This window comes from Notamacropus eugenii, chromosome 1, assembly GCF_028372415.1.
Source record: "Notamacropus eugenii isolate mMacEug1 chromosome 1, mMacEug1.pri_v2, whole genome shotgun sequence".
NCBI lineage: Eukaryota > Metazoa > Chordata > Mammalia > Diprotodontia > Macropodidae > Notamacropus > Notamacropus eugenii.
Window position 1 is genome coordinate 195950466 of NC_092872.1, and position 15446 is coordinate 195965911.

Genomic DNA, 15446 nt, shown 5'->3' on the forward strand with positions numbered 1-15446 from the left:
CACCCATGTTAAGACTGTCCTCTATTCTCATCCCTCCCCAAATGAATTTATTCCAGGTGTAAATATAGATCATCACAGTTTTGTTTCTCACAAATCCATGACAAGTAGAAGACACCTATAGCTAACAATACTTAGGTCTTTTAACCTCATAGAATCCTAGATATAAAGCTGAAAGGGACCATATTACCACTGAGTCCAATTCCTTCATTTATAGAGGAGGAAAGTGAGAAGTTAAGTGGCTTATCCTTTCACACAAGTAGTAACTTTCTAAGTCAGGATTCAAACTTGGGACATCCTCTCTATCCATTAGGTAACCTGCTTATACCTACTTTCCAATGGATTGATGGATCCATGATTTGCTTTCAAACTGACTCCTTTCCTTTGGGCCTTTCAAAGTGGAGTCATTCAAGAGTTAGCTTAGACCTCAGCCACTACTGTAACGTTAATCAGGGCATTTGACAGTGGATTCTTTAAGCTCAAGGTCTCTGCGATACTTAAATTACTGGAGATGAAGTAAAGGTGGTAAATAGCACATTTCCAAAGCTTTTTCTCCTCATTTTAACAATTTGAAAATATTTTTCCCTAAAGGCACCAGTTCTCAAACTCTTGCATTTTTCCCCCAAACAATGCAAATACAGTATGGGAAAATCCTACCCATAAGTATCATATCACATATTTTCTCTCTACTCAGACACTGTGGTCTCTCTTAGGGACCCCTGGTATTTGTCAGAAGAGAATTTCCTGGAGTATTAACTGCTTCTGTGTTTGAAATTCTCCAAGAAAATAAAAGTACTGCCAACTCAAATGGCTAAAAGGCCAAAGGCTGATTCACATTTCAAAAGGTCAGTCTCTTCCCATTGGCAGTGACCTCAGAAACACTTCTTCCTTCTCAGCATATTAGTAGCACCAGCTCTGAACCAAAAATAAATGGAAATTTCTCTAAATAAAAGCATGTTTGGATAGTGTCCATGCTTTCCTTAGTGCACAAGTTTCGATGAGTCTAAAATCATTAAACTGATGTAGATTTATCCATCAGGAGTCAGTGTGACATATTTGGTTGCTGTTTGCTTGTCCTTGTTCACAAGAAGAACTGTGACATCATGAGGAGATGTCTTGACTCATGTGTGAAGTGGATTTAAGTGAGGCAGAGTTGCACAAAGTTGTCAGCCTCACTCTCTCCTCCAGAGTCATCAAAGTCCAGTGGCAGGACAAAAAGTCAAGACAACCAACGACGGTTCAGGATACAGTGGATGACCATGGTGTCTTCGATGTCTGACCAAGTTCTAAGCAACCCACAGTGCTTCCTTCCTTAGCTGCCTTCATGGCTGTTGGAACAAATTGTTCTCATACACCCTTTATGCAGGGCATTGTCTTCACATACTTGGGACAAACATCTCCCTAACTCACTGACAGGTTTGAGGTTTGCCAGTTACCCTCATCAGGTGGAGTCCATCTGCCCAGATGGTTTTACCACGGTGTGGCTGCTGTGCATGCTATAGCTTCTTGGAGATGCAAATGAGAGTTGGATGAAGGTAGTCACCAGAAGTGGATAAGCAGCCCTGAAAAGGACTTAGCAAGTCCTTACATCTGAGGTGCTAGGCTTTCCTGCTAGCCCCTACACCCCCAGTATGGTATAGTGAGGAAATCACTGACCAGGGCTTCAAAGAACCTGAATTCAAATCCTAGCTCAGATATTTAACAACCTGGGTCTCCCCCTCAAGTCACCTAACCTACCAAGACCTCAGTTTCCTCATCTATAAAATGAAGTGGTTGGAGTAGAGGTCCCCTGAAGTTCTAGATCTGTAATCCTATGACCTTCCAAATATATGCACAACTAAAGACCATAGATATCTTCCCATTCTTGCAAATCTAGTATAGTTAGAGAGCAACAAGGAAGAGCTCCTATTAGAGTTCTAACTAGGTTCATAGCATGGGCTATGCATGACCATTCTACAATATCACCCTGAGAAACATATCTCTCAGCAAATGAGAGAGTCCACTCAAATTAAATAAGTCATTTTTCACCCAGACCTCCAGATTTCCTTTCATGGAACCTCCTTCTATAAACAGCTCTGCTTACTGTGGCAATCAACTTTTATGTGTTTATGATAATTGAAGGTTAAAGTACATATGTGTCCCTTTCTATCTTTCCACATCCTTTTCCTTGAAAGTTCAAAGGATAAAAGCACGGTTATAAAAGACATGATCAGATGTGCAGTCGTGGGTGGAACCAGTTGGGACTACACAGTAAGTTGCAGCTTTCAGGGTGTCCAGGGAACTTGCTTAAGCTTAGAAACTGGAATTATATCTCCTACAGGGAAACTGGGTGGTATAGGAAGGGGAAGACATTGTATAGTGGAAGAAAGCTGGAAGTCTGGTGATCTTGGTTCTATTTCTGGTTCTGACATTAGATACTTATCTGACCTTGTCCCCATGCTTTAGTTCCCTCATTTGTAAAGTGAGAAGATTGAATTAAATTGTCTAATGCCCCCTTTTAGCTCTAAGTCTACAATCCTTCAAGTTCTAACATTTTATGATTCTGTTTTATGTAATATTGTATTATTATGTACTGATCTTATATCACAATTATTTCTAACACAATTTTCAAATATCAGAAATATTACTTCAGAGACCATAGAGTAAGCTAGACTTGCTCTAGGGTCCATCTTATTCTTGTAAGACTCATGTATATGTGCAAAAATGTTTTAATTCATTTAGATGCTGCATCTTTGGACAATTACACTTCTCCTGCTGGCCACAGTGAGAGGTAAGCATAACGTTTATATCTCTTTTAGTAGAACTTAATCATATTTGAATTATTTAGGGTGACATATCTATACTGCATTTCAGAAAGGTACTTTCAGTAAAAGGTTCCATGACTATCACTAGAATTACAAATGATCTACATAAAAGTCAGATACTCAGAGAGAAAAAAGGAACATCCTTAGTATCCAGTAGAAAATGTCATTCTTAACATGCTCCTTCAAGAGCCAATGCCTACCTTCACTTGGAGTTACAGTAATAACCCTGAGCATTGATCATTCTCTTGGGTTCATCCTGGGCATTTCATAGACATATAAAGATCGATTCAAATTTTATGGACTTAACAATTTTGTTCAAAGGGGTAAAGATCAGAAATAAAGAACAAAGCTGTGGGTGTTAGGACAATGTCCTGTCCACTCAGAAACAAAAATGCTGAGGACTCAAAATTTAAACAGAGTTTCATTTGGTAAAGAAAGAAGGGCCAACCTCAAACACCGTTGGAAAGGGTGGATATTAATATGGTATGGTTTGAATAATTGATTAATCACATGAATAATAGATTAATTAAATAACTAATAAATCAAATGTCCTTTTCTCAGTCCTCATCCTCATTGACTATCCCCTCCAAAAAACCCTTCCTTTAGGGTGTGCGATAATATCTGATTTTCCTGGTTCTTCATTTACCTCTTTGACTGTTTCTGCTTTCTTTACCTCCTTTTCCTCCAAAAATGTAAACCTGCCTCTTAAATGCTCAAAGGTTCTGTCTCCATCCCCTTTTCTTTTTGCTGGATATATGGTCTCTCTTAGATGTATACAAAAATATATATGTCTTATTTTGCATCCATAATCTATCATTTCTCTGTCAGGAAATAGATAGCATGTTTCTTCATCAATCCCCTGGAACTACAGATGGTCATAGCATTGGCCCTAGTTCTTATGACTTTTAAAGTTGTCTTTATAATTGTTATAGTAAAACTTGTTATCCTGCTATTCTGCTCATTTCATTCTTCATCAGCTTATAAAATTCTTCAGAATTTTTAATTTTTATAATACTGATGTCATAGTATAAATTGTTCTTCTGATGCCGCTTACTTTGTTTTGCATCAGTTCATATACGTCATTCTGTGAGTATTTGAAATCGTCTATTTCCTAATTTCTTAAAGTACAAATAGTTGTTGTTTTTTAATTGTTTCAGTTGTGTCCAACTTTTCATCACCCAAGTTGGGGTTTTCTTGGCAAAGATACTGGAGTAGTTTTCCAGCATTAAGTAACTTGCCCAGAGTCACACAGCTAGTAAGAGTCTGAAGCTACGTTTGAAATCAGGAAGATGAGTCTTCCTGACTGGATCCAGCACACCTAGCGGTCCCATAATATAGTAGTAGCCCATCATATTGATACATTGGAATTTATTCAACCATTCTTCACATGATGAGCATCTCTAGTTTCCAAATTTTTTGCTACCAAAAAAGAACTATTATGAATATTTTTGCTCATTTTGCACATTTTTTCTCATTTCTTTAGCTTCTTTGGGGCATTGACCTGGCAGTGGGACAGCTGCATCAAAGAACGCATGCACTACTTAGTGACACTTTTTAAAAATTCCAAATTAGTTTGGTAGAATGGTTGTACCCATTCACAGGTCCTTCAACAGTACATTAATAGGCTTATTTTCCTCTTAGTCTCTCCCGTGTTTTCATTTTTCTTTTTTTGTCACATTTTCCAATCTGATAGGTGTAAGGTGCAATCTAAGAATTGTTTTAATTTACACTTCTCTAGTTAATGGTGATTTGGAGCATTTTTTTTCATAGGTTATAGATAGCTTGAGTTTCTTCCCTTGACAATTTCCTGTTCATATCCTTTGATCATTTTTCAATTGGGAAATGGTTCTTGCTCTTATAAATTTGAATCGCCAACACCTAGAACAGTGTTTCACACATGATAGGTACTCGATAAATATTCTTTAAATAAAATTAATTATGGAAGGCTACTTAGAGGAGGAGAGTTTTAATGTCTTTTCCAACTCCAAGTCTATGAACCAGTTTTTGAAAATTGTATAATTTTTTTAAAAAATTAAGACATTCCTCTATATAAAATTAGGGTGGTAGCAAATTAGAAAGAGTGTGAACTTGGAGTAAGGATGATCTGAGTTTAAATTCTGTCTCAGATATTTGAGCTATGCAATCCTGGGCAAATTGTTTAACTTTTCTTGACCTGAGTTCTCTCATTTGTAAAATGGGAATAGTAATAGCACCTACATCACAGGGTTATTATGTGGATCAAGTGAGATATTACATATGAAAGTGAAATATAAACATATATATGTTTGTATATATATACATGCACATATATATATATACACATGTATATGTATATGCTATTGTTATTATAGGTCTGAAAAAGATCATCTTCTAATTAGTTGATTGTGACTGGTATCATCCAGGGCAATCTGCAATTATCCTGATCTATATCTTCCCAATGGACCCAGATGGCTCTGAAGGAGAGAGTGAGGCTGGTGACTTTGCACAGTCCTGCCTCACTTAAATCCAATTCACAAGCAAGTCATGGCATCACCTTCCCGATGTCATGGTCCTCTTAGAGAACTAAGGACAAACCAACAACAATGCCTGCTATGCAATAAACACTTAATAAATGCTTTTGTGGTGGTTATGAGCAAATTTCTTTAGTTCTCTGAGCCTCAGTTTTCTCATTTTAAAATGGGAATCGTAATACTTGCATGTCCTACTTCACAGAGATACTATGAAGAAAAAAACTTTGTAAATAATAACATATCCACTTCACATGATGTTTGGCACATGGTAGATACTTAATAAATGTTTGTTGAGTCAACTATTTAAATGTGAGTTATTATTATAATTGTAAAAATAATCCTTGATTAAATTGCAAACAGAAAATTTCACTAATCTTCAATCAACTTCAAATAAAATGAAAGGTCCATTTTAGCACCCTAACAATAAACAATTTGTCAAAGTTCAAGACCAAAATACTGAATTATTTCTGGGTTGACCTTAGTTATTTTTAAAGATACCATTTATCAAGGCGATGACTATAATAACATTATCTTCTCCTTCTCAACACCTGAAATTGAAAAGCAATGTATGGTATATAGCATGCTAGTCTTGGGAGCAGTAAGACCTGGGTTCAAAACCTGCTTTGTACTCTTACTAGTTGTATGACAATAAGCAAATCACTAAACCTCTATGAGTCTTCCTTTCCTTGTGTATAAAATGAAAATACTGTATCTGTAGTGACTGTCACACAGGGTATTGTGAAGCTCCAATGAGATACTGCACATAGAATGTGTAGAGTGCAAACTTTAAGATGTTATATAAATGTCAATTAGTAATGTGTTGTTTTTCATTCCCATACCACAGGGAAAGACATATGTTTTAAAAGGCTTGGCTGTTTTTCGAATGACAAACCATGGTCTGGAACACTCCAGAGACCTCTTAAAGCACTTCCCTGGTCTCCTGAGGATATAAATACCCGATTCCTTCTCTACACTAATGAAAATCCAAACACCTTCCAAGTAAGATTAATTTATGGAAATAAAGAGATTTTTTTCTCTTTGATGTCAAAGTGATAGTGGTATTATAATACCGAAATTTATCACAGTAACCATGGTATTGTGGAAAGAGCCCTGAGCACGGCACTAGTGGACATAGAATCTTATCCTAGTTTTGGTACTTTGTGATGTTGGGTAATAATTTTCTTTTTCTGGACTTCAGTTTCCTCATTTGTAAAATGAAGAAATTGGAGTAAATGGTCTCTGATGTCCCTTCCAACTCTAATTTCGGACTAGTAAATGTTCTATTAACAAACCCATACATGTATTCAGGGAATTTAAATTGTTATTTCAAGAAGATTTACTTTCACTCTATAAATACGTTGGACATGGAGCCTGTCATTTGCCCATTTTATTATGGGCTATTGAGTGAAATATAACTTATGCATGTATAGTTAAATCAAACCAAAACTTATTAAGTCCTACTACATGCAAGGCATTTTTGATAGACAAAAACAATCCTTGCTTTAAATGAACTTACATTCCACATGGGTGACATAACATGTAAAACAGAGCCATAAATTTTAGATAATTTAAGGAAAGAAAGATCATGACAACTGAGGGTATATAAAAAAAGGTTCAAAAAGAAGGTGGTACCCAAACTGAGCCTTGAAGGAATTAGGGATTCTGAAATGAGAAAGAAGTGTATACCTAGCATGATAAGAGATAAGAGATACAAGAAATAGAGATGAGTTTGGGGAATCACTGCCATAAAAGCTAGCTCAAATGTATAGTACATGAAGAAGAATAACATGAAATAAGCATGGAAAGATTGTTGGTAGTCAGATTGTTGAGGGCGTTAATAAAATAGCAATAACAATACTTCTCCTTGTAAATGGAAGATGGCCACATTTGTATAGCCAGTGTTTCTGTTCTTGGCTTTTTCTCAATGGGGCCTGACCTAGTTTTTTAATGTTTATAAAATAGAAGAAGCAAAAATGTGCCCAGGTGGAACTTGAGGGTCATATGGTAGAGACATGAGGTAATAGTTTAGTATAAGACAGAAAGTTGTCCTTTGTATTATGTTATTCTCTCCTCTTGAGTTGGAGAAAACGTAGTACATATGAGCTTCTTGTATAGCTTCTCACATGTTTAACAGCATCAACTGACCCTTAAAACCAAAAATGGGATGCAATAACAAAGGTTTCATGGTTAGATTAGGAGTTTTGAATGCAATGGATATGAATTTCTCCGTAATATCGAGGTACCCATCCACCTTCTCATCCATCTACATGACCACAGTATCCATCTTTCTAAGCTCTCACATCAAAGCTCAGAAGATGACTTTACCTTTTACATTTTAACCTGGGTCTCATAGATCCTTTATTTTTATCCCCGTGGATAGTAGTTCTTTTCTACTAAGTTTGAAAAGCTTAATGTGGTATCATTACTCTTTATATCCCCACTCTTCTTCCTGATTTTTGATTATTTTTCCAACAGTGGAATGAGGTTACATGGAAACATCTACTAAATTTTGCCAAGTCTCCCTTGTAACTAAGGGTTTGCATTCCAAAGATAGATTTTCAGGATGAGTTGTGTAGTCTGTGACCAGGGACAGCTTACAATAAACTGCCCATCCCAGGAATTGAATTCATGTCTTTAGTTTTGTTAGGTCTATGAACTAATCTGCAAGATTGATCAGGTACAGATTTAGGAAAAGCAATGTTTAATTTCTACTCCCTTTCATTTAAAACAGACTATCCTTTCAGATGATCCATCTACCATTGAGGCTTCAAATTTCAAAACAGATCGGAAGACTCATTTCATCATTCACGGTTTCCTAGACAAGGGGGAAGAGTTCTGGTTGACAGACATATGCAAGGTAGGAGGCAGAAATATGGTGCTATTGGTTTTTATTTTAAAGACTTGAAGCAGCAGAGCTTCCATCAGCTTCCAAGGTATAGGATCAAACATCTGTTAGAGTATGGCTCAGAAACACTACTTTGATAGCCCTGGGATTGACAAATGAAATATTCTTTGAAAAACTTTTGTCCCTGTATAATAATGCTTTATATAACTAATGGCAATATGTCAGGATAATGGAGGAAAATTAATTCCTCATTTCTCACAATTTATTATCTCTTACGTATCTTGTAGTCTTCAAAGTGACTCGACCAAGCAGCCACTGTGTAACTGTAAGACTGAAGAAATTTGTCCCAGACCAATCTGGACAGCTCAGTGGTGAGAGAAGTCATCCATATCACAGGCCACAAATTGTAAAGAGACTACAGAGTGAATAGGATCATAATTGCTATATCTTGTTTTGGGGCATAGACTACCGGATGTGGTCCTTGATGAATTCAGAGATTTACTGGTCACCCAAATAACAGCCACAGTGATGGAAGAACATTTTTGCACCAGCTACTTTACTGAAGAGTCAGTCATTCAATCAATAGACAAATATTAAGCACCTACTATGTGTCAGTCACTACACTTAGTACTCCAAAAAGAGACAAAAAGACAATCCTTGCCCTTAAGGAATTTATTACCTAATGATTGTATAATAGGTGTAGGGCTAATCCCAAATCCTTCAGTTCAAAGCATAAACAAATCTTAAAATTCCTCTTTAATTGCTCCAGTTTACCAGTACAAACTCCTCCCAGGTATTAGAGGTGAAAAGTAACTTAGAAACATCAAGTTGTCTGACTCTCAGATTTTGCTGATGAGGGACACCAAGGCTCATCAGGGTGAAATGACTCAGATCCTCTGATTCCAAGTGCCATGCTAACTCTGGACCTTCCCCTCAATGAGATATAAATCTCCTTCACTTTACTTTCTAAAGAGAACAAGGGTAATTGCTCTGTACTCATTTGGCAATGGTTAGAAGCAGTTCCTCCTGCCGATTCTTCCTTAATATCAACTTTTTAAAAATTCTTTTTTCTTTTACCTTACCATTCTCATTCCCCAATAACTTAGTAATGATCCATATGACCAAAATTTCCTTTGTACTTTTTGACATGATAGTGCATTCTCCCAGGCAAAGGAGATTAATATAAAGAGTATGTTACAAGAGGGTACAAAGAGTTCTATGTTTGAAGTAAGAATACATATATTTGAACCCCCAATGTGCTGCCTATTAGCTATATGACCTTGGATGAGTGACTTGCCTTCTCTTGGCCTCATTTACTCATCTGAAAGATGAGCAGACCAGGATAGGTGACCTCTAAGGTAATTTTCAGTTCTAAATCCATGATTTTCTGACCTCTCTGAACCAGTTTCCTTTACTAAGTGGAGATAGTAATATTTGTGCTACCTTCCTCTTAGAGTTGGCATGAAAATCAAGTGAGCTGACCTGTGACAAACGCTAGATAGGCAAGCTTCCAGTAAAGTCTGATGCTAGTGCCCATCTTGACGTGGTATGATGCTGCATTCTCAAAGTCTATGCCAATGGAAAACAAGATGGGAAGTGTTCAAATGTAAAACTGGTACTAGGCTGTTATGTCCCAATACCTTACATGGTGCCTGTAACACAGCAGGTACTTCATATATATGTAGAACTGAATTGAATTGAAGTCTAAAGGTAGACTAGCTGATCATACAAACACTCAGCACCAGACTGTGGACCTCCAGATAATAGACTTTTTCTTAATGTGTGATTATGAGGTATAATTAGAATGATCCTTATGTGTAGAATATTGTAATTCAATCAGAGATATTTTTCAAAGCATTCTCAGGTCTCAAAAAACTCTACAAAACTTTCACAATGACAAACTAGATCCATTTCAGCTAAACCACCTCTCATTTGGAAGCAAACATCATTATGGCTTATTTATCTGGGCCTTACAGCTCTGGTCTTTAGGAAAGAAAGTTAAAGGTCAATGTTGAGCAAACTGAAGTCAGAGGCAAGGAAAGTTTCTGGCAGTTGCCTCCTTTCTTTCTCCTCATAGGCATAAACTCAGCCAAAGAGCCTGAGAATTGTTTGGGATTTTTTGGTTTGTTTGTTTTGGTGATTACAAAAGATAATGAGAAGGGGAGTAATGGTATGGCATCACTTTGAAATCTTACATTTGCTTCAGAATTTTTAATTTTACTACTGTCTGTGACTGTGCCTAATGATATAAAAGCCTCCCTTTTTGTCCCAACTGATTATAACGTGTCACAGAAATGTTAGAGCAAGCACCACACATAGAAAGTAGTTAATAATATTAGCAGGGAAACAGTAGACTTTTAAAAAATGAGTTGAGTTCTGACCTGAGACTTCAACTGCCTAGTTGGCAACTTCCTTTCAAGAAGGGCAGTTTAGTTCGATAGAAAGAGAACAGATTTAGGGACATGATAAGAGATATGAGGTCAATCAACAACCTATCCAGAGGTATTTATTAAGTACTTGCTTTATGCCAGCTACTATGCCAGGTTCTTGTGACCCAGAACCAGAAATGAATCAGTAAGTCCCTGCTCTGAGGGAAATTACCTTCCATCCTCTACCAATCTATGACATTCTCTCAAGGGTTTTGTCCTTGCTTTGACTGACTGGCTGAGTAAACTTGGGCAAATCTCTCATGGCTATGGACCTAAATTTCTCTATTTGTGAAATGAGACAGATTGGCTGGATGATTTCTTGAATGTAGCCCAGCTCCATAATACTATGAAATCTTGAGTGCTTCCTCCTGTTTGAACCTCTGTTTCCTCATCTGTAAAATGAAGGAATTGAAAGAGCTGGTCTCTGAGGTTCTTATATCTCTAACATTCTATGAGTCTATTACTTGCTTCCTACTCAGTCATCATAAATCTCTCAACCTAGGTCATAGTGTTGAAGTTCTCTCAGATTTACATCTGTTTATGACCTGATCTGAAATTCCCAAGTATCCTAAATATGTGTGAAAAGAGAATTATTGCCTAAACAAAGCTGGATCAAAAGTTTGAGTATGAACATCTCTACTGTTTAGTTGTTCCCTTGAAGCAAGAAAAATATTTAGGGGGAAATTTTTTTTAAAAGAATGAATGCTGTTGAAAAACAAACACTACCCCAGTCTGGCTCTGTCAAAGGATAAGATGTTAGGGTAATCTGCTCATTACATGCCTATGACTCAATGTACATTGTATACTTCTACTGGACAGCTTTTTTGGTTGATTTCTATGCTGCTCTATGTTTTCCCCAGAAAATGTTGCAGGTGGAAAAAGTGAACTGCTTCTGTGTTGACTGGAAAAAGGGCTCTCGAACGAGGTACACACAAGCAGCCAACAACATCCGGGTAGTAGGGGCTGAAGTGGCCTATCTGATCAACGTACTATCAGTAAGTTGCCTTCTTTGGGCTGCACATAGGACATACTTGTTCTTAAAACTGATATGGTGTCTGGAGTCAACCTTCCCAAGTGGTCATGGTCACCATTCCATATCTGGTGTGATGGTTCACTCAGTGCCAGAGGATTTAGATGAAGTTCCTTGAATAAAAACATATCCAACAATCCTGAGTAAAAATGGTCCCTAATATAAGCCCATATAAGATTGCATGCCCTCTTGGGGAGGGAAGAAGGAGAAAATTAAAAACTTATGAAAGTGAATGTTGAAAACTGAAAACAAATGAATTAATAAATTTGAAAAAAATTGGTCCCCAAGGAGGTAAAATTTAGAAAGGTAAAAGTCACTGGCAAGGAGATTAAAGTAGTGATTAAAGAAATTCCTTGGGGTCATTGGAATTGCCTCCCCAAATCCTAAAACTATAAAACTATTTTTATGTCCTTCATGCCCATCATTGAATCCCAGATCAATCTCCCTAGGGGGTAAAATTAACAAAAAATCTGCCCAAGTCTGCTCCATCAATTCTTCCCTTCAACCTCCATTGAGAGTGTAAGAGTTAACTCAAGTCTCCTTAGTTCCACAGCACAAATAAAACAAGACTCCTAACAAAAGTCCTTGGGATTTGTCTTTCTTCGGGCATGCTAACAAGTTACAGACTTGTGTACCATACAGTGTTTGTATTGTAACTATAACTAACATTTATGAAGTACATTTAAAGATAGTAGTACTATAAAGCTAGTATAAGATATCCAGAAGACAGCTAATGTTTCAGTTATTAGAAAAATGATGGGAGTATTTTGGAAGAGCCGTCCTGTAGATCTAATCTACCACTGGTTCTCAGTATTAGCATTTCCAGATAGCTGGAACAGCATTCTTGTATACAAAACAGACTGATTTTATGAGTTCGACTAGGTAGAGTTGATTTTCTCCCTTTTTTCCCATCCCCCATCCCTAGTGTCAGCCCCATCTGGTTCCTTTTTTCCTCCACTAACAACACCCAAAGTCTAGGGTAGACTCCAGTACAAAGGGTGATTGTGACTGCCCAGGGAACCAATCCTGATAGGCCACTAGCAGTCCTTAAGATTGAAGTTGAATACAGTTTCTTGTTAACGTATTCCCTCGTATTTGTTTCAAACTGTGGGTGGGTACTCTGCTGCAACCAGCATTGCAGGGTAACATGAGGAGGCTGTGATCTTCCAGAGGGTGGGGAATGGGGTGGAGGTTGAATGTGGAGGGTGAGTGGAGAAAAAGAGATAAAGCACCCAAACTGCTTTTTAAAATATGCTTGGTGAATTCTGGGGGGGAGGGGGACTGGTACCTGATATAATTGATTAGAATCCTGGCCAGCCTGCATGACACTGGTCTCTTGGCCCCTGGTGGTGCTACATAGGCCATGTGCCCTCAGTTAGGGAACACCCAGAGAGTCTTGAGACCCACTTGACTTGATGACATTGGGACCGTTGGGAGTGGCAGCCTAGAACTAGAATGGAGTTAGGGAACAGTTCTGTCTGAGGCTAGAAGAGAGCTGTGAGGTATATAAGGCAGCCCAAAGGAGCATTCCCTGCCCCCCTACTTCTTGGTACTTTCATGCAAAACTCTAGTTGCCAAGTCCTAGTTAGGGCTCAGAATGGATGCCAGAGAGACAGTGCTGCCCTTTAAAGAAGCTCTTCCTTCTCCCAGACAGAGTTTGGATACTCTCCTTCTAATGTTCACCTCATTGGTCACAGCCTGGGAGCTCATGCTGCTGGGGAGGCTGGGAAGAGACTCCAAGGTCAAATCGGCAGGATCACAGGTATGCTGAAGACAGGGTGAGGACAACAATTGATGACAAGCTTGTCTAGGGCTTTGGGGTTTGTGAAGTTCTTTACAAAGATTCTCTTGCCTGATCCTCACAACAGCTCTGTGAAAGTTAATGCTATCGGTATTCCCATTTTACAGATTAAGAAACTGATGTTAAGAAAACTTAAATGACTTATCCAGGGTCACACTTCAAGTAAGGGACAGGATTTTGAACTCAGTCCAGTGATCAGGAAAACTTCTCTAATATTAGCTGTGGTGGAGCCTGATGCTGGGACAGGAAATGGGGAGGAGGAAGAGAAGATTTCAAAAAGAAAACATCTCTAATGTGATTCATTGTATCTTAAGGATTCAGAAGGTAATTTAGAATCTCATAGTGTCTCAGGTCATCACTGGAGGCATCGTTTTGCCAGTCTGTGGTTGGGAGTACAGGAGAAGTAGAAGGCTGGACTGAATCTACACTGAGCCTATAAGCTATCCTGGAAGCTATATTTTAAAAAGACCAAACACCTGATGCATGTGTTGATTTATCATTTACTTCTTTTTCGCAAAAAATAAAATAAAAGGCAAATAAAGATCAGAAGGAAATAAGAAAGCTAAGAAACAATTGTTCCAGTCAGCGTCCCTGATAAAGACCTCATTTCCAAACTATAGAGAGAACTGAGTCAAATTTATAAAATACAAGTCATTTCCCAATAGATAAATGATCAAAGGACATGAACAGGCAGTTTTCAGATGAAGAAATTAAATCTATCTGTAGGTATATGAAAAAAATACTCTAAAACTGCAAATTAAAACAACCCTGAGGTACCACCTCACATCTATCACATTGGCTAATATGAACAAAACAGGAAAATGATAAATGTTGGAGAAGATGTGGGAAAATTGGAACACTAATATATTGGTGGAGTTGTGAACTAGTCCAACCATTCTGGAGAGCAATTTGAAATTATGCCCAAAAGGCTATAAAACTATGCATACCCTTTGACCTAGCAATATCACTTCTAGGTCTGTATCCCAAAGAGATCATAAAAATGAGAAAAGGACGCACATGTGCAAAAATATTATAGTGGCTTCTTTTGTGATGGGAAAGAATTGGAAATGGAAGGGATGCCCATCGATTGGGGAATGGTTGAACAAGTTAGGGTAAATGAATGTAACGGAATACTATTGTGCTATAAGAAACGATGAGCAGGCAGATTTCAGAAAAACCTGGAAAAACTTACATCAACTGATGCTGCATGGAGTGAGCAGAACCAGGAAAACATTATACACAGTAATAGCAATATTGTGTGATGACCCACACTGATATAGCAATCCAATGATCTAAGATAATTTCAAAAGACTCATAATGGAAAATGCTATTCACATCCAGAGAAAGAACTTTGGAGTCTGAATACTGGTTGAAGTATACTCTTTTCTCTCTTTTTTTCTTTCTTGTGATTTTTCCCTTTTGTTCTGATTTTTCTTTCACAACATGACTAATATGGAAATATATTTAAAATGATTGTGCATGTATAGTCTATATCAGATTGCTAATCTTCTTGGGGAGGGGGGTGAGAGGAAGGAGAAAAAAATTGGCCACTCAAAATCTTATAAAACTGAATGTTGAGAATTCTCTTTACATATAATTTGAAAGAATAAAACACTATTAAGTGGGGGAAGGGGGGAAGAAACTCAGAGGAGCATGGGAAGCCCTGTATCCTTATATGAACTGATATACAGTGAAACAGAACTAGAGAAATAGAGATGACTTCAAAAATCTAAAGAAAAGAACACTATAGCGAAGGAAAGTGTCATAAAATTACAGCCTCCGAGATGAAAGAAGTACCTTTCTCCATTCCTTGAAGATGTGAGACTACAGGTACAAAATATTGCATGCATAGCTATATATAGTTGCTACAAAAAAAAATAAAAGAAAGAGATGCTAGAAAAAACTTATCTTCTCCTCTAACATTACTTTTAACAACAGTAACTATATATGATACTTATATATATGTATATATATACATATTTCCTGACCATCCAAAAAGCACAAGAAATATTTTGTGAAGTCTCCTTAAA

At 37.4% G+C, this 15446-nt stretch overlaps 1 protein-coding gene across 1 annotated transcript in view; it reads left to right on the plus strand.

Annotated features, from left to right (window-relative positions):
• The first annotated feature begins 2718 nt into the window (after window positions 1-2718).
• LOC140524495 (pancreatic lipase-related protein 2-like) overlaps window positions 2719-15446 on the plus strand; it is a 28257-nt gene continuing 15529 nt past the window's right edge. The window contains exons 1-5 of the mRNA XM_072639008.1: window positions 2719-2767; window positions 6156-6310; window positions 8043-8168; window positions 11446-11580; window positions 13266-13377. Coding sequence (XP_072495109.1) covers window positions 2719-2767; window positions 6156-6310; window positions 8043-8168; window positions 11446-11580; window positions 13266-13377 — 577 coding nt within the window. The remainder of the gene's footprint in view (window positions 2768-6155; window positions 6311-8042; window positions 8169-11445; window positions 11581-13265; window positions 13378-15446) is intronic.